At 41.6% G+C, this 20,188-nt stretch overlaps 1 protein-coding gene across 10 annotated transcripts; it reads left to right on the forward strand.

Moving 5' to 3' along the window:
* The first annotated feature begins 6,859 nt into the window (after positions 1–6,859).
* Positions 6,860–19,935, forward strand: ZNF211 (zinc finger protein 211). Of its 10 annotated transcripts, none has more exons than XM_021931498.2 (6): positions 6,860–6,911; positions 8,656–9,795; positions 10,380–10,418; positions 10,973–11,282; positions 17,077–17,232; positions 17,872–19,935. In XM_021931498.2, exons 2-6 carry the CDS (start codon positions 9,766–9,768, stop codon positions 19,347–19,349), a joined length of 2,013 nt encoding a protein of 670 aa, XP_021787190.1. In that variant the 5' UTR covers positions 6,860–6,911; positions 8,656–9,765; the 3' UTR covers positions 19,350–19,935. The 10 variants fall into 10 exon arrangements, with proteins under 10 accessions (XP_021787190.1, XP_009193731.1, XP_031515186.1 ...); XM_009195467.4 differs by having other exon boundaries at positions 10,973–11,099; XM_031659326.1 differs by lacking the exon at positions 17,077–17,232.
* Positions 19,936–20,188: the final 253 nt, after the last annotated feature.

Genomic DNA, 20,188 nt, shown 5'->3' on the forward strand with positions numbered 1-20,188 from the left:
CCCAAGATTTGATGATTTGGGAAATTCTCAGCTCATCTGAATTGGAAAAAAAAAAAAAAAAAATTGAAATTAAGAGATTCATTGTCAGGAAAGCATGTTTTAGAGAGATAGGCAAGGATGTTTGCTATTACCGAGATCAAAACATACATTAGAACACTCATTTCTTTGAAGAGATGAAACATGACTTGTAGATCCCCTCAATACAAACAATTTGTAAGAAGTTTAAACTATTTATCAGTCATCTCAGCAAAAGCCAAAAATATAGATAGGGGATTCCCTAGGGGGAATAATCTGCATAAACCTCTTTTCTAATGGTGTGAATTTCAGTGACATACAGGAGACTCACAAAATTCTTGAAAATTTTATACAAGTGAAAATGCTCACCTTGGGTCTAAAGGAACCTTGAAAGTATGAAGTTAAAGGGTGTAGACATGTAAAGTGTGAAGTTAAAGGGTGTAATATTCTATATATGGGACTGGCTGCAGAAACAGGTGCAAGCCCTTGCTACCTTTCATGAGAAAGGAAGGATGACTCAGAACAGAGGAGAGTCCATTGGGCAGAGTCCTGAACCACGTGATATTCCCATGTCTTGACTCCCAGTGGCATTTGCCAAAGTAGATTTCAAATTTTCTTGGGATTGGTGGTTCCATTTGTTTGTTTTCCCCCTTTCCATTTCCTCCCTTTTTGAAACAATGCATTCCCACCCTTTTGTTTGGGAGCAGATAACTAGTTTTCTAGTTTTACGGATCCAGACGAGACAGGAATAGCACTGGGTGGTCACAGGAGGATGGAAAATCTCAACACCCTGGTTTTGGTGCGGCTGAAAAAAAAAGAAAAAACCCAAACAACAGCTAAAACAGGAACTAGGCAAAGAAAGCATGGGATAATAGAAAACCCAAAACGAAAGAGAAAACTGCCAGAACCCCAGTCAGGGTGACATGTCCATGACTCTTCCAGTCAAATGCAACTAAGGGAGGAGGGGTGGTAATCGGGGGTCCCTGAAATTCCCTCCTTTCCCAGAATACCTAATGATTACCCCGATTAGAGGAACACCCATACAATTAGAAACCCAAACTTCATTTTGCATGACTTGCTCTCAGGAGCACTCCCACACTTCTCTCTTGTGTATACTTTTGCTTCACAATAAAAGCTCCTTGCCTTTGCTTCATTGTGACTCGTCACTGAATTCTTCGATGGTGTTAAGAACCTGGATACTGGCTGGGTCTGGGGTCTCACCAACAATGTCCAGTGAGCCCCCCCAACAACACAAGAATTGTGCCCCAAGATGAGATTATACCTAGAGCCCCATCCGTACCGGACTTAGATAATTTAGATGAGATTGGAGACTTTAGCTCAGTGTGGAGGCGCACACCTGTAATCCCAGTTACTCAGGAAGCTAAGGCAGGAGAATCGCTTGAACCCAGGAGGCAGAGGTGGCAGTGAGCCAAGATTGCACTACTGCACTCTAGCCTGGGCTATAGAGGGAGACTGTCTCAAAAAATAATAATAAAAGACATCAAATTTTGGAGGGGAAATACTTATTGGTGAACTGAAAACAACAGTTCTGGTATGTGGGATAACATATATTAATAGCCTTGATCATTTTGAATTTCATAATCATAAATGGGATTTTGTGGGGTTTTTTTGTTTTTTTGTTTTTTTGTTTTGTTTTGTTTTCAAGACAGAGTTTCACCCTTGTTGCCCAGGCTGGAGTGCCATGGCATGATCTGAGCTCACTGCAACCTCCGCCTCCCGGGTTCAAGCAATTCTTCTGTCTCAGCCTTCCGAGTCGCTGGGATTCCACAGGCATGCGCCACCACGCCCAGCTAATTTTGTATTTTTAGTAGAGACAGGGTTTCTCCATGTTGGTCAGGCTGGTCTTGAACTTCTGACCTCAGGTGATCTGGCTGCCTCGACCTCCCCAAGTGCTGGAATTACAGGCGTGAACCACCATGCCCGGCCTTTTGGAATTGGTTTCAAGAGCTGTGGAAGACAATTGAGCAATTACCACAAACAGATTAGTGATGGAGTTCCTAGTATATTTGAAAATGAATAAAATTGTTCCTGAGAAAATTAACAATAGTGATCTCAGTCTAAATTATAGAGTAAGTGATTCAGAGAGGATAATATGCCACATATGCATAGATTTGTTTAAAACAGTAGTAAATTAGCACTGTAAAAATTGAAAAAAAAATAGAACAACAACAATTAGGTTGATAAAGCACAATAAGAGACTAATGAAAAGGAAAGAAATGAAATTAATATCAAAATGTATAAAATAAATTTAAGCCATATACAAGCATGCCAAATTAACTTGTGAGATTAACAAAGATTGTATTTATTGGAGAAAAAGACTAGGAGTCTGCAGATCCTAAAATTACGCTTAACACTAAGCCTCTTACAAACTTCAAGTTTTCAAAAAGGCTCAAGGTTTTCTGGTACAGAGCACAGTTCAGATTTAACTTAAGAACATTACATTATTTAGGCCAGGCGTGGTGGCTTACGCCTGTAATCTCAGCACTTTGGGAGTCTGAGGCGGGTGGATCATGAGGTCAGGAGATCGAGACCACCCTGGTTAACACAGTGAAACCCCGTCTCTACAAAAAACAAAAAATTAGCCGGGCATGGTGGCGGGCGCCTGTAGTCCCAGCTACTCGGAGGCTGAGGCAGGACAATGGCTTGAACCCGGGAGGCAGAGCTTGCAGTGAGCCAAGATCCTGCCACTGCACTCCAGCCTGGGCGACAGAGCAAGACTCCGTCTCAAAAAAAAGAAAAAGAAAATTACAGTCTTTAGGAAACTAGCTATTTATCAGAGAGTGTATGTGACCAGAGTAAATTTTGCCAGAATAAGCCATCTTATGATGTCTAGATGACACACTAAATACTTAAACTGATTCAGAATTACCTGAGCTACTTCAACATAGGACATAGCAAAATACTGATAATTACATTGCTATATACTTTTTATAAAAGATACTTTCAGCCAGCAGCAGTGGCTCACACCTATAATCCCAGCCCTTCAGAAGGCGGAGGCAGGCGGATCATCTGAGGACAGGAGTTCCAGACCAGCCTGGCCAACATGGTGAAACCCTGTGTCTACTAAAAATACATTAGGCAGGCGAATCGCTTGAATCTGGGAGGCAGAGGTTGCAGTGAGCAGAGATTGTGCCATTACACTCCAGCCTGGGCGACGAGCAAAACTCCATCAAAAACAAAACAAAACAAAAACATGCTTTCAAATCTGCCTAACAATTATAGCCTCAGAGTTCAGGATTATCTATTTGTAACTTACAACTTTTTACAAATATTTTTCTTAAACTAAACTAGAATGTTTGGTCTTGCAGGTGTCTGAGAATCTTTAGTAAAATACCCCTACAGATTCTATTTTGAAATCATGATTTTTTAAAAAGCAAAAATATTTATTTCCAATTAATTGCTACAGAGATGCCAAATGTCCACTCAGTAGTTGTGAGTAAAACAATTTGTCTTATTGCTCTTCACTTCACAGGCAAATAAACTCTTTGAGTGATTGTGTGAAGTTCAGAGTATTTGGTCAGGGATGAAATGGAGGCTAATAAGAGAAAACATAGGTTATAAGAGAAAACATGAAATAGAGATTCTAGGGGCACTAAAGCAAATGCATGAGGTAGTCTATGCTGCTGGGTACCTCATAGTATGTTCCTTCTGAGTATTTGTATTCCAAACCTCTAAATTACAATTTTTTATATAACATTTCTTACTGGATTCTCCAAGATATAGTCTACTTTTTGAAGAATATGACATTATGTAGAAATAGTGGTTACTTACCAAATGGTATTTGCTACTAGGAAAGTAGCATCAGTTTTTGGCATGGGCATCTGAACTCTGAGAATAAGGTTTGGGATTCCATGACCTCATCTCCTTGCTGGGAAATGATGGTAATTTTATTCTTCCGCCTGTAATTGCAGTGACAGTGTCTCCAAGAGGATTGGAGACAATCTCTAAAAAATATTTTTTTGAAGTTAGAAAATTATAGAAAATTATTAACACTAATTACTGGAGTTATCCATTTAGAATGATATCATACCTAAAAGAGAAAATTATCTGTGAAATGAGAAAAAATAAAGGTCGATAGAGGAAACAGTTCTAAGACATGAAACATGTAAGTTGAACCCTTGGCTATGCTAGAATCTTGGCTCCCATGAAATTCTTTTTTTTTTTTTTTTTTGAGACAAAGTCTCGCTCTGTCGCCCAGGCTGGAGTGCAATGGCGCGATCTCGGCTCACTGCAACCTCCACCTCCCAGGTTCAAACAATTCTCCTGCCTCAGCCCCCCGAGTAGCTGGTATTACAGGCGCCCACCACCATGCCTGGCTAATTTTTGTATTTTTAGTGGAGACAAGAGTTTCGCCATGTTGGCCAGGCTGGTTTTGAACTCCTGACCTCAGGTGATCCACCCGCCTCGGCCTCCCAAAGTGCTGGGATTACAGGTGTGAACCACCACACCCGGCCTAAATTCTTCTACAAAGTGTGACATTTTTTCATTCATATGAATGGTGACAAATAAACTTGTAAGGAAAGAGTAAAAAGAGAGTACAAAGGTGGAAGAGTTGAGGGAAAGCATTACTCAACATCTTATCTGGTTCACAGGCTCTTCTAGATTTGTATTTACAGCAGTGAACAACCTACAAAGAAATGTATTCTCAAGTAGTCTTTATTCAAATTGAGAGATGTGGTCTGGAAATAAAAAAAAATATTGGAAAACATACACTAAGTTATTAAGAGACAGATTCTATGGAAAATATCAGAATATCAGCACCAAGTAATAACAAACATGTGAAGTAGGTAGAATTTCTATAGGAAATAGGTCAGGGTTGTCCTTGTAGTGGAGATAATATTTGAGCATGTATTTAAGCAGAGCAGAGAGAGAGAGTGATTTGTAAACACAGGGAAAATGTGCTATGGAAAAGAAATAGCCAGTACAATGTCCAAAAAGCAGGAGCTTGCCTGGAAGTGAAACAAATCGTGGTCAAAGCACAATTCAAGAGTGGCTGGTGATGGTTTTTATACCATAACAAATCTCCCCAGTGTGCACAATTACCCGTATATCCATTCACATGTCATTATCTCAGACCTCCTTGTCAGCTATCTTCTCAAACATATTCTTCCTTGCCGTTGATTACACTGCCAGGTCATTGACTGCTATCCTGTGAAATACTTGTTATTTGGACACTTATTCCTCCGCATAAAAGGGTTTACAAGGTATGCCACTTGTGGCTTCACCTGCAGGGAAAATTTTGATCCCCAACTATCTTTCAAGAGGACGCAGAATATGACTCTGAGGCAGTCACAATTTTTTTTTTTTTTTTTTGAAATTTATCTTTTTTCCCACCCTGCCTTATGGTGCTGACACAATCTTTTTTTATTACTAAGTTTTTGTTTGTTTTTTGTTTTTTGTTTTTGTTTTTTTTTGAGACGGAATCTCGCTCTGTCGCCCGGGCTGGAGTGCAGTGGCCGGATCTCAGCTCACTGCAAGCTCCGCCTCCCGGGTTTACGCCATTCTCCTGCCTCAGCCTCCCTAGTAGCTGGGGCTACAGGCGTCCACCACCTCGCCCAGCTAAGTTTTTGTATTTTTTGGTAGAGACGAGATTTCACTGTGTTAGCCAGGATGGTCTCGATCTCCTGACCTCGTGATCCGCCTGTCTCGGCCTCCCAAAGTGCTGGGATTACAGGCTTGAGCCACCACGCCCGGCCTATTACTAAGTTTTTAAGAGCACTTTTAGTTTTGCAGTAAAATTAAGGGAAAGGTAAAGAGATATCCATATACTCCCTGCACACCTACATATGCATAGCCGTCCCCTCCTCCCCCCGCCAACCCCAACCGAAGTGGCACATTTGTAACAATTGTAAACCTACACTGACACATCATTATCACCCAAAGTCCCTACTTTACATTAGGGTTCACTCTTAGTGTTGTACATTCTGTGTTTGGACAAAGGTACAATGACACGTGTCCACTATTAGAGTGTCATATAAAATAGTTTCATCGCCCTGCTAATCCTCTGTGCTCCACAAATTCATCCCTCCTGCCCTTCTAAACCCCCAGCAACCACTGATCTTTTTGCTCTTTCATACTTTTACCTTTTCTCAAATGTCATTAATTGGAATCATACAGCATATTGCCTTTTCAGATTGGCTTCTTTCATTTAGTGGTATGCATACAAGGTACCTCCATGTTTTTTCATGTCTTGATGATTCATTTACCTTCAGCATTGAGTAATGTTCCATTGTCTAGATATACTACAGTTTCTAATCCATTCACTTACTCAAGGACATTTTTGTTGCTTCCAGGTATGCCAATTTTGGATAAAACTGCTATAAACATACATGTACAGGTTTTTGTGTGGACATAAATTTTCCATTCATATGGATAAATTCTGAAAAATATGGTTACCACATTGTATGGTAAAAGTGTGTTTAGTTTTGTAAGAAACCACCAAAGTCCATTTCAAAGTGGCTGTACAACTTTGCATTCCATCCGCAATGAGAGCTCCTGTTGCTGTACATTTTCTCAACCATTTGCAATTGTCAGAGGTTGTTCATTCTAATGGATGTGTAGTGGTATCTCACTGCTGTTTTAATTTTCACTTCCCTGATGACATATGACAGGGATTATCTTTTCATACACTTATTTGTCATCTGCGTATCTTCTCTGGTGAGGTATCTAAACCTAAAGTCTTCGCCCATTTCGGTTTTTAATCAAGATGTTTCTTTTTTTTTTTTTCTTTTGAGACGGAGTCTTGCACTGTCACTAGGCTGGAGTGCTGTGGCATGATCTCGGCTCACTGCAACCTCCACCTCCTGGGTTCAAGCGATTCTTCTGCCTCAGCCTCCCGAGTAGCTGGGACTACAGGCATGCGCCACCATGCCCAGGTAATTTTTGTATTTTTTAGTAGAGACAGGGTTTCACCATGTTGGTCAGGATAGTCTTGATCTCTTGACCTTGTGATCCGCCTGCCTCAGCCTCCCAAAGTGCTGGGATTACAGGCATGAGCCACCAAGTCCAGCCCTGAAAATTTTATATGATTATACAAAACTTACTTCAGCTAATTGTGCTTCATTACCTCATGAGGAGTACTGGGAAGTTTTGAGTACGTGCAATGGATGGAAACATTGAATTTGGACATAAAGAGTTGTGTCCTTTTTTTTTGTTGTTGGAGACAGAGTCTCGCTCTGTCACCTAGGCTGGAATGCAGTGGCGCGATCTCAACTCACTGCAACCTTCACTTCCCAAGTTCAAGTGATTCTGATTCTCCTGCCTCAGCTTCCCGAGTAACTGGGATTACAGGTGCCCGCCACCACCCCTGGCTAATTTTGGAATTTTTAGTAGAGACGGGGTTTCACCACGTTGGCCAGGCTGTTCTTGAACTCCTCACCTCAGGTGATTCGCCCACCTTGGCCTCCCAAAGTGCTGGGATTACAAGTGTGAGCCATCGTGGCTGACAAGTTGTGTCATTTTTCACTAGTTTTTCAGTTGGTTACCTGAAAGTATGAATTTTTAGAGCATAATAGGATTCAGCAGTCTCAGGTAGGAAAAAAGTAACCTGGAAAGATCCCTGCATGTGAATGCACACACAGCTTTCAGGGTTCTGAAGAAATCCAGCATGTGTGGAATGTAGAGGAGATACATGGTAGGAGGTGAAGCAATATGTAATGGTTGGTTGTGTAATATAGGCCCAGCCGAGAACTCTAACCTTTTTCCTAAAAACAATGACAAGCCCATTGTGAGATCTAACCAGATGTACAATAGTAGTCATTCCACTTATAAATTTTTATAGTAAATGTGTAAAGAAATACATTATATATTTGATAAAATCATTTTATAATTTTTATTTAATTTTATTTTATTGGTATTAATTTGTCCTAAAGGATCATTTTTAATGTGAAATGTAAAATTTGATCTAGTATATATAAATGTGTATGTGTACATTTAACAATGTGCATATATGTACCTTAAAATAATATAAACTTTCTGGGCGACAGAGTGAGGCCCTGTTTAAAATAATGATCATAATTTGATATTTTATGCATTAAAAACTTTTGGCTGGGCATGGTGACTCACGCTTGTAATCTTAGCAGTTTGGGAGGCTGAGGCAAGAAGATTGCATGGCCCTAGGAGTTTGAGACTAGCCTGGGCCCTATAGGGAGACCCCATTCCTACAATAATTTTTTTTAATTAGCCGGGTGTGGTGGTGTGCTTGTAGTCCCAGCTACTCAAGAGGCTGAGGCCGGAGGATCACTTGAGCCCAGGAGGTTGAGGCTGCAATGAGCTATGATTGTTCTGCTGTACACCAGCCTGGACAACAATGAGACCCTGTCTCAAAAAAAAAAATTAAATATTTTGATTATACAAAGAAAATGAACATTCATGTATTAAAGCTTCATGTTTTATGAACAAAACTGACTTTGCAGGCAGGAGAGCGTTTTCTGGGGGCACCAGAAGCAGGGAACTTTCCTTGTCCATTGGATTCAGGGCTGCCCACTATCCCTCCACTATCTTCCCGTCATAGCCCTGTCTGGCGTCTTTTGTCCCTGACAAAACCTACAAAAAGTGACTTTAACACTTCAGGCTGCATGCATTTGAAGAGCAATAAGATAACATTTTTTTCACTTCCAGCTACCAGTGGACATCTGCTGGGGTGGGCTGCATGGAATCTGAAATGATGTCTAAATACTGAAGTGATCCTCTACACTAGAGACTGATATACAGCTGACACCGACCCCCGCGGAATTGAAAATCCTCGTATTACTTTTGACTCCCCTAGACCTTAACTACTAATAGCCGAGTGTTGCCCGGAAGCCTTATGAAGTTGCCCAGAAGCCTTATGAATTACATAAACTCCCAATCGATTAACATTTTGTATATATGCATGATATACGCATAACATATATATATGATTACACATTTTGTATGATATATGCATTATATATATTTTAGTGTAAGAACTATACTTATACTAAAACAGACTAGAGAAAGGGTATCAGGAAAATTATAAGAGGCTCGTTGACATTTCACCCAATAAAAAAAGGAAAATAAAAGAATATGGAACGGAAAATACATTTACTAATCATTAAATGGAAGTGTATCATCATAAAGGTCTTCATCCTTGTGTTCTTCACGCTAGGCAAGAGGATGAGGAGGGGCTGATCTTGTCTCTGGGGCAAGAGGTGGGGGAGCTAAAGGAGCACACTCGAAGTAACGTTAATTGGGAGAAAAAAAAAAAAAAAAAGCCTACGTGTAAATGGACCCGCACAGCTGAAACCTGTGTTGTTCAAGTGTCAGCCTACTTAAGACCTCAAACACCGAAGCCCCTCAGTCGCCCTGGAGGGCGGCAGACTCAGTTTCCTAGCGCTCCCAGCAGTCTGCACACAAGGCGCCGTCTGCCGCAGCCTTGGGGAGACTACATTTCCCAGAAAGCTTTGCGTCGAGCGGCAGTACTTTGATCCAATGAAAATCCAAGACAGGGGCATTTCCGTGTGGGCGTGCCCCTCGGGGCGGGACTTCTGGCGTGTTCGCAGCGGTCATTTTGGCTGCCCTCCGGTCCGTTCTATCCGTCAGCCTCCTTGGTGTGCCTCTTCGGCATCGAAGTGACGGACCGTGAAGGCGCGAGAGTCAGGTCTGAGGGTCGGGGGCAGAGCCGCCCGCGAGGCCTGCCTGGGGATAGCGGTGCTCGTGTTCCCCCCCGGTAGCCCGCAGCTCCCGGTCCAGCTCCGCCCACAGACTCGGATGGCGACCGCACTGAGGGACCCGGCTCCGGTGAGCGCTGCGATCTCCGGACCTCCCCCGGCCGCGATTCTTAAGTCCCAAGTGAGGGGCACCAGCTCACGTTTCTGTAGCACAGGGTCGGGGACACTGAGGCTCGTGGGTGGGGCCGCTGTTTCTGACATCCGATGTGGTGGGCAGGGGGACAAGGGACAGGACCGGCGCTTGCAGAGCTTGGATGGGCGACCGAGAAGGGGGCATTCAGGAACCTGGGCTCCACATTATTACTGCAGGGAACAAAGTTAGAGAGAGATCTACCTTTATTCTTAGGGCCGTGGGAGCCATAGAGAGCTTAAACGAGAGACACCATCTGAGTTAGGATTTGAAAAATCCTCTGCAGGCTGTTCAGTGGAAGAAAAGACTTTAGAGATGGATGAGGACGTTGAGGCAGAGGGAGGTTGAATATTTTTTCCAAGGCCACACAACTGGTGAGAGGCAGCACTAAGGACTGAGGCGCACAGGTTAAACGGTCGACCCAAAGTTACGTGGCTCTCGGCCGAGGCAAGGGTACAGGGAAGGTCTGTGCCCATGGAGCACTCCCATGATCACATTCCTCTGAGGCCTGCGTCTTTCCACAGGTTCCCATAGCTACAGAGGTACTTTTCAAGCTTACACAGGTAAGTGGAGGTATCTCAGCCCCTCACTGGTCTGGAATGTCCCTCCTCCCTCCCCACACAGATATTTTCTTTAGATTTGTGGTGTAATGGGACTCACCTACCATTCTCTCAGCTGTTGGTTTGGGAACCCTAGAGAATCCCTGAGCTCAGGGTGCTGAGTCCAGGCCAGTGTTTCCATTTGGAGCAGCCAATGTAAAGGAGTGAAAGTTTATGATAGTACCAGCTTTTGGAACTCCTTGGAGGTGAGACTGAACTGGTTCAGGGAACTGCAGGTTTCCTTCATTTCTGTGAAGTTTGGCATCTATTGTGAGGAAGTTGGAGTTTGGGATAAGAAGAGGGAGATTTCTCTAACCCAAGTGTTGACAGGATACAGAGTAGAAAACAGAATGAAAACAGTGACTAATGGGAATGTGAAGAGACAGCAGGGATCAATGACACCAAGGTCTGGTGTCTCTTCTGACTTAGGGAGCTTGGGAGGAGAATGTATGAGGACATGGATTTTGAGTCTTCCAAAGTGAGACTGTTCATGGTTTCATCAATCCCTATTATGCTAGGGAAGTGTGACCTTTGAAGATGTGGCCGTGTACTTCTCCTGGGAGGAATGGGATCTCCTTGATGAGGCTCAGAAACACCTGTACTTCGATGTGATGCTGGAGAACTTTGCACTTACGTCCTCCCTGGGTAAGGCCCTCATACTCACCCTTGTACCCTGTACCAGGCTCTGTGTTTCTCCTTTTCCTCAGGAGCAGCTCTGTCCTCATATCTGGACCATAGGCACTGCCTCCTTCCCCAGTTCCCTGGGTAGATGTTGTGGACTGAGTGCAAGCCTACTTCCCTTATCATCCCAGCCTAAAAGCACCTTGGGTAAGGATTTGGGATCAATCCTTACCCAAATCTTACAGTAAGCCTAATAGATCCCACCTGACTTGCCTTCTCCCTGTCTGGTAACTTTCTAGATCTATGGCATCCAGTTTTCCCTCCCTTCATGTACCCGACATTTATTTGTGCTTGACTGTGACATGAAATGCAGTCACTGACATTGTCACTATTTACACAAACCGTTCTTGAACCACCAACCTTTCCATTAACAGCAGAACACTCTAACGAATTGCACCACAGAGACACTACACAGACTGTTCTTATAAAAACCTCCTCCAAGGTGTTCTTCTTTGTTTGTTTTTAATTGTAAAATATATATAACAAACTTTACTATTTTAATCATTTTTTTTTTTTTTTGAGGCAGAGTTTCGCTCTTGTTGCCCAGGCTGGAGTGCAATGGCACGATCTCGGCTCACCGCAACTTCCGCCTCCCAGGTTCAAGCAATTCTCCTGCCTCAGCCTCCCTAGTAGCTGGGATTATAGGCATGTGCCACCAGGCCCAGCTAATTTTGTATTTTTAGTAGAGACGGGGTTTCTCCATGTTGATCAGGCTGGTCTCGAACTCCCGACCTCAGGCGATCCACCCGCCTCAGCCTCCCAAAGTGCTGGGATTACAGGCGTGAGCCACTGCGCCCGGCTTATTTTAATCATTTTCAAGTATATAGTTCAGCAGCATTTAGTACATTCACATTGTTGTACAACTATCACCACCATCCTTCTGTACTACTTTTTCATCTTATAAAACTGAAACTTTGTACTCATTAAGCAATAACTCTTCCCATCCCCTGGCAACCACTATTTTGCTTTTGGTCTGTATGAATTTGTCTACCGTAAGTACCTCATATGCGTAGGATCACACAATATTTGTTCTTTTCTGTCTGGCTTACTTCACTTAGCATAATATCTTCAAGGTTCATCCATGTTGTAATGTGTATCAGAATTGCTTCTTTTTAAGGCTGAATAATACTCTTTTGTATGTATTAGTTTATCCATTCCTTCATCAATGGACACAGGTTGTTGTCACCTTCTGGCTGTTGTGAATAATATTACTGTGAACGTGGGTGTTCAGATACATATTTGTGTTCTTGCTTTCAATTCTTTTGGGTATTGGCCCAAAAGCAGAATTTCTGGATCATAAGGTAATTATTTTTAATTTTTAAGGAACCACCAGAATTGTTTTTCATGGCAGCTGCACCGTTTTACATTCCCACAAGCAGCAAAGGTTCTAGTTTCTTCACACCCTCACCATCACTTGTTATTTTCTGATTTTTTTTGATAAGTCATCCAAATTGGTGTGAGGTGATATCTCATTGTGGTTGTGATTTGCAGATTACTGATATTGAGCATCTGTTCATGTGCTGATTGGCTATTTGTATATCTTCAAATGATGTTTTTATTCAAGTCCTTTGCCTATTTTTAAATTGGGTTTTATTAATTGTAATTAGAAGTGTTAAATATAATTTTTTATTGAGCTTTAAGAGTTATCTGTGTTCTAGATATTCCCTTATCAGATACGTGATTTGCAAATGTTTTCTCTTATTTTGTGGGTTACATTTTTAGTGTGTTGATAGGATCCTTTGATGTACAAGTTTCTCATTTTGATAAATTCCGTTTTACTGTTTTACTTTTATTGTCTATGCTTTTTATATCATATCCAAGGAATCATTAATAAGTCCAGTGTCATGAAGCTTTTTCCTTGTTTTAAGAGTTTTACAGTTTTAGTGCTTACATTCAGCTCTTTGATCTGTTTTGAGTTAATTTTTATATGTGGTGTCAGGTAAGGGACCAACTTCATTCTTTCACATGTAGATACCCAGTTTTCCTAGCATCATGTGTTGAAAATTTGTCTTCTTTCTCCTGGTCAAAAATCATTTGGCCAGATATTTGAGGGTTTATTTCTGGGGTCTCTTCTAGTCCATTGATCTATATGTCTTTCTTTATGGGAGTACCACAGTTTTAATTTCTCTAGCCTTGCAGTAAGTTTTGAAATTACAAACTGTGAGTCTTCCAACTTTCATCCTTTTCAAAATTGTTTTAGCTATTCTGTGTCTCTTAATATTTCAAATGAATTTTAGGATGGATTTTTTTATTTCTGCAAAGTAACGTCATTTGGATTTTGATAGGTATCGCACTTTTTTTTTTTTTTTTTTTTTTTTGAGGCAGGGGTTTTTTTTTTTCCCCCGGGCGGGGGTGCGGTGGCCGGCTCTCCGCTCCCTGAACGCCCCGCCCCCCGGGTTTATGCCATTCTCCTGCCTCAGCCTCCCTAGTAGCTGGGACTACAGGCGCCCGCCACCTCGCCCAGCTAGTTTTTTTTTGTATTTTTAGTAGAGACGGGGTTTCACCGTGTTAGCCAGGATGGTCTCGATCTTCTGACCTCGTGATCCGCCCATCTCGGCCTCCCAAAGTGCTGGGATTACAGGCTTGAGCCACCGCGCCCGGCCAATAGGTATCGCACTTTCTATAGATTACTTTGTCTAGTATAGACATCTTAACAATATTGAGCCCTCTAGTCCATGAACAGGCATATGATATATTTTCTTTTATTAATGTTTTATTTAATTCATTTTAGCAATATTTTGTAGTTTCTAGTGTACAAGGCTTTTACTTCTTTGGTTAAGTTAATCTTTAATGTTTTATTCTTTTTGATGTAAGTGGAATTGTTTACTTTTCAAATTGTTCATCATTAGTGTATAGAAGCGTAACTGATTTTTGCATGTTGTATTTGTATTCTTCTATTTGCTGAATTTGCTTATTAGTTGTAACAGTTTTTTCGTGGAATCTTTATGGTATTCCATGTATATTATCTGTGAGTAGGGATAATTTTACTCCTCTTTTCCCATTTTGGTCCCTTTTCTTTCTTTTTCTTGCCTAATTGCTACATTGAACAGAAGTGCTAAAAGTAGTCATCCTTATCTTGTTGTTAATCTTAGAGGAAAATCTTTCAGTCTTTCATTGTCAAGTATAATTTTAGCTGTGGGTTTTATTTTTGTTTTTGTTTTTTTTGCATATGGATTTTATTATGTTTAGTTAATTTCCCCCATTCCTGGTTTACTGAGTGTTTTCCTCACGAAGAAGTGTTGCATATTGTCTAATGCTTTTAGTGCATCAGCTGAGATGATTGTTTTAATTTTTTTAGAGATAGAGTCTTGCTATGTTACACAGGCTGGTCTTAAGCTCCTGGCCTCAAGCGATCCTCCTGCCTCAGCCTCCCAAGTAGCTGGGATTACAGGTGCAAGCCATCACTTTGATCAGTTTTTGTTTGTTGAACCATCCTTGCATTCCAGGAATAAATTCTATCTGGTGGTAGTGCATAATCCTTTTAATATGCTGTTGAATTCAGTTTGCTAATATTTGGTTGATGGTTTTTGCATTAATAATCAAGGATATTGGTCTGTAGTTGTGTTTTCTTACACAATCTTTGTGTCATTTGGATTGGAATCAGGGTAATGCTGGCCATGTAGAATGAGTTTAGAAGTGTGTATGCTACAGTTTTTTGAGAGAATTTGAAAATGATAAGTATTAGTTCTTCATTAAATGATTGTCTTTTTTTTTTTTTTTTCCTTTTTGTGGAGAACGGGATCTCGCTATATTACCCAGGCAGGTCTCGAACTCCTGGGCCCAAGCTATCCTCCCGCCTCTGCCTCCCTGAGAGCTGGGATTACAGGTGTGAGCCACCACGCCCGGCCAATTAAATGATTGGTAGAATTCATCTGTGAAGCCATCAAGTCAAGGGCTTTTCTTTAAGGTTTGTCTTTTTTTTTTTTTTTTTTTTTGAGATGGAGTCTTGCTCTGACACCCAGGCTAGAGTGCAGTGGTATGATCTTGGCTCACTGCAACCTCCACTTCCTGGATTCAAGCAATTCTCCTGCCTTGACCTCCCGAGTAGCTGGGGTTACAGGAACATGCCATCATACCTGGCTAATTTTTGTATTTTTAATAGAGACAGGATTTCACCACGTTGGCCAGGCTGGTCTTGAACTCCTGACCTCAGGTGATCCACCCGCTGCCTCGGCCTCCCAAAGTGCTGGAATTACAGGCATGAGCCACTGCACCTGGCCAGGTTTGTCAATTTTGATAACCTTTTCAAAGAAACACCTTTTGGTTTTGTTGATTTTTTTTTTCTATTGTTTTTCTCTTCTGTATTTTATTTATCTAGGCTTTAGTCTTTATTATTTTTTTCCTGCCAGCTTTGGTTTTAGTTTGTTCCTCTTTTTATAATCCCTTAAGTTGTAAAAATAGATTGTTGAGTTGAGATCTTTCATCTTTTTAAGGTTTATAGCTATAAATTTCCCCTTTAGTACTGCTTTTACTGTATCTCCAATTTATTTCCCTTCTGATTTCTTCATGGCCCCACTGGTTGTTCAGTATTGTATTAATTTCTACAGATTTGTAAATTTTTTAGTTTCCTTCTATTAAGAGTTCCCAACCTCATCCCACTGTGGTTGGAGAAGATACTTTGTATGATGTGTGTCTTTCTAAATCAAATGAGGCTTAATTTATGGTCTGTCCTGGAGAATGTTCTAGGTACACATGAAGGGAATGTGTATTCTGTTGTTGTTGGGTAGAATACTTTTTATATATTTGTTAGAGCTAGTTGGTTGTTTAGGTCCTCTGTTTTCTCACTTCTCTCTGATTCTTCTGTCCACTGCTGAGAGTCAGGTATCGATGTATTTAACTGTTATTGCAGAACCATCCATTTCTCCCTTCAGTTCTGTCCATTTTTACCTCATGTGTTTTGGTGGTCTATTATTAGGTGCATAAGTGTTTATAAATGTTATGTCCTCTTGCTCTATTGACCTTTTTTATTAGTATATAATATCCTTTTTTATCTCTTGTTACCCTTTTTGATTTAAAGTCTCTATTGTATGATATTAGTGTAGCCATTCTTACTCTTTTTTGCTTGCTATTTGCATGGAATATCTTTTTGTAGCCTGTCACTTCCACCTTATTTATATCTTTGGATCTAAAGCGAATCTCTTGTAGACATCATAAAGTTGGATCATGGGTTGTTTTCATTTTAACCCATTCTGCCAATCTTTGTCTTTTGGCAGAGTTTAAGCTAAAAGTTTGGAGAGTTTAAGGCATTTACGTTTAAGGTAATCACTGATAAGGACGGGTTGACTTCTATCATTTTGCTCTTTGTTTTCCCCATGTCTTATAGCCTTATAGCTTTTTTGATCCTAATTGCCTACATTACTGCTTCTTTTGTGTTCGGCTCACTTTTTTTTTTTTTTTTTTGTACTGAAACTTTTTAATTCCTTGTCATTTCCTTTGTGTACTTTTTCTTTCTTTCTTTCTTTCTTTCTCTTAATGGAGTCTTGCTCTGTCGCCCAGGCTGGAGTGCAGTGGGGGCGATCTTGGCTCACTGCAACTCTGCCTCCCATGTTCAAGCAATTCTTCTGCCTCAGCCTCCTGAGTAATCCCTCCTGGGATTACAAACACACACCACCACACCCAGCTAATTTTTGTATTTTTAGTAGAGACAGGGTTTCACCATGTTGGCCATGCTGGTCCCAAACTCCTGACCTCAGTTGATCCAGCAACCTCAGCCTCCCAAAGTGCTGGGATTATAGGCGTGAGTCACCATGCCCAGTTCTTTGTATACTTTATGTAGCTCTTTTTTTTAAATAGTTACCATGGGAATTACATTTAGCATCCTAAAGTTACAACACTAACTTGAATTTATACAAACTTAACTTCTTTAACTTTCCTTGTTCTTTTTTGTGCCCAGTTCTTCTGGGCCAGTGTTAGTTGCTCATGTGTCCTGTCTTTCCCTTAGGACTTACATCATCCTGGTCTCATGTAGTTGCTCAACTAGGACTAGGGGAAGTGTCCTCTGTTCTTCACAGGATGTTCATGACTCCAGCCTCAGCAAGATGGGATCAGAGAGGGCCTGGCCTACATGAATGGCACTTGGGAAAAGGCATGTCATCAGGTCTGTGTTTAAATTGCACCAGGAACCTGTCCTGTTTGACTTGTCTTGATGCCTTTGCCTGAGACACTTCACTTTGACCTTCCCCTCTTCATTCTTAACAGTTTACAAACTTGTTATTTCTCCTACTTGTCATTTTTATTTTGACTTCTAGCTAATGCTAATCCTCACCTCTCCGGACTCCTTATTCCATCTGTTCTTTACACTGTTCCCTCTGTAGCATTCTGTAATATTATTTTGTCCTGAAGTGTGCATATCTCCCTTACTAGTCCCTGAACACCAGTTACTGTTCCAGTGAGGTTTTCCTGGGCCTGGACATACACTTCACGGCATCACTTGTCACCAGCAGATATGATCCCGCTAAAAGCTATTATCAGAGGAATTAATTGTAGAACATGCCTCTTAGTCCTGGGCCATACCTTAGCCTTGTATACTGTACCTGGGAGGGCCCACCCTCCCTATTCCATAACCTTAGGGACCAGTAATGCACAACAGGTGCTTCCTGAACCTGACCCCCAACTCACTTTTCCTGAAGACAGGCCCATATACTGGTTCTTTGCTATAACTGATGTGCATTTGCGATTGCATTGCCTCCTCCTAATAAAGGTAACATGTACTTCACCACGACCTCTTTACTTTTAGGTTGTTGGCATGGAGTGGAGCATGAGGAAACACCTTCTGAACAGAGAATTTCTGTAGAAGGAGTGCCACAGTTCAGGACTTCCAAAGAAGGTTCATCTTCCCAGAATGCCTACTCCTGTGAAATATGTGGCCTGGTCTTGAGAGATATTTTGCACTTGGCTGAACACCAAGGAACAAACTGTGGGCAGAAACTACACACATATGGAAAACAATTCTACATCAATGCAAATCTTCAACAGCACCAGAGGCAGCACATTAAAGAGACACCTTTCACAAGTTACGTGGACACAACCTCATTTACAAAGAGCTGCACAGTCCACGTGTCGGAGAAGCCCTTCACCTGTAGGGAGATCAGGAAAGACTTCCTGGCCAACATGAGGTTTCTCCATCAAGAGGCCACTCAAACAGGGGAGAAGCCAAATAACAGTAACAAGTGTGTGGTGGCCTTTTACAGTGGAAAAAGTCATCGCAACTGGGGAAAATACAGTAAAGCCTTTAGCCACACAGACACACTTGTTCAGGACCAGAGAATCCTCACTAGAGAAGGGCTTTTTGAGTGCAGCAAATGTGGGAAAGCATGTACGCGAAGATGTAACCTCATTCAGCACCAGAAAGTCCACAGTGAAGAAAGGCCTTATGAATGCAACGAATGTGGAAAATTCTTTACCTACTACTCCAGTTTCATTATACATCAAAGAGTTCATACTGGAGAAAGGCCTTATGTGTGCCCTGAATGTGGGAAATCCTTTAGTCAGATCTACAGCCTCAATAGCCATAGGAAAGTTCACACTGGAGAAAGGCCTTATGAATGCAGCGAATGTGGGAAATCTTTTAGCCAAAGGTCCAACCTCATGCAGCATCGCAGAGTTCACACTGGAGAAAGACCTTATGAATGCAGTGAATGTGGGAAATCTTTTAGCCAAAACTTCAGCCTCATTTACCACCAGAGAGTTCACACTGGAGAAAGACCTCATGAGTGCAATGAATGTGGAAAATCCTTTAGCCGAAGCTCCAGCCTCATTCACCACCGGAGACTTCACACTGGAGAAAGACCCTATGAGTGCAGTAAATGTGGGAAATCGTTTAAGCAAAGCTCCAGCTTCAGTTCACATCGGAAAGTCCACACAGGGGAAAGGCCTTATGTGTGTGGGGAATGTGGGAAATCCTTTAGCCATAGCTCCAACCTTAAGAACCACCAGAGAGTTCACACTGGAGAAAGGCCTGTTGAGTGCAGTGAATGTAGCAAATCCTTTAGCTGTAAATCTAACCTCATTAAACACCTGAGAGTTCACACTGGAGAAAGGCCTTATGAGTGCAGTGAATGTGGGAAATCCTTTAGCCAAAGTTCTAGCCTCATTCAACACCGGAGAGTTCACACTGGAAAAAGGCCTTATCAGTGCAGTGAATGTGGGAAATCCTTTGGCTGCAAATCTGTCCTCATTCAACACCAGAGAGTTCACATTGGAGAAAAGCCTTAACTGTACTGAGAATATGCAAGTTCCTTTTAGTGTAATTATACTGAAGGAGTACACCTGTGAGAGAGACAAGTACCTGAACTGGAAGCCCCAACATCTAAGGATATACAGTGGGCAGATTCCCCTTAAGTTCCAGGTATGTGTTACACTTTCTAACCTGCCATTTAGAAAGTGTTAGACTTTCTTACCTGCCATATATGGCTCTTGCCATTTATGTCACTGACAGTTTCTGAGGCAGAAGCCGTATCACATCTACCACCTGTGAGGTCCACATAATGTGCATCATTTACCTCCTGAACCTGCCGAAGGAAGCAGACCTCTGTTTCTCCCCATTTGCTAGAAGAAATCATGAATAGTCTGAGTCTTCCTCTCTGATAAGTTAGGGCATGGACTTGACCCAGCTTTGTGCCAGAGAACCCAATATGAGTGTTGTTGGCAGCTTGCCAAGAAGGACTCTTCTTTCAAGACATGTTGGTTTCATGTGACACCTCCATGGATTTTTTCCAGCCTCTAAGTCACCAACTTTGGAACTGCCTGCTTCACATTGCTTTGTTTTTTACAATAATAAAGGTATTATTATTTAAGCTACCTTTATCTTGGCATTTGATTCACTCTTTAAGGTGGTTCAAAAACAGAATTGGGCCCTGCCAGCTTTACAGAGTAAACACCTTTGGAGGGAGAGGGAGGTGTCATATTATTTGTATGCCTCAGAGACAACAGTATAATGGAAAAATACAACTGTCTTTCCAGTTTTGGCATAATCTGAATTTGAATTATTGCCCATACAAAAAATTAGCTGGGTGTGGTGGTGGGCCCCTATAGTCCCAGCTACTCAGGAGGCT

This window comes from Papio anubis, chromosome 20 (assembly GCF_008728515.1).
Source record: "Papio anubis isolate 15944 chromosome 20, Panubis1.0, whole genome shotgun sequence".
NCBI lineage: Eukaryota > Metazoa > Chordata > Mammalia > Primates > Cercopithecidae > Papio > Papio anubis.

Excerpts from the sequence above, each read along its gene's own strand:
- ZNF211 (XM_021931498.2), top strand. The coding sequence starts at position 9,766 with ATGGCGACCGCACTGAGGGACCCGGCTCCG. Across the intron at positions 9,796-10,379 it reads CACTGAGGGACCCGGCTCCG|GTTCCCATAGCTACAGAGGT; the intron begins GTGAGCGCTGCG and ends GTCTTTCCACAG. Across the intron at positions 11,283-17,076 it reads CCAGCCTAAAAGCACCTTGG|GACTTACATCATCCTGGTCT; the intron begins GTAAGGATTTGG and ends TCTTTCCCTTAG.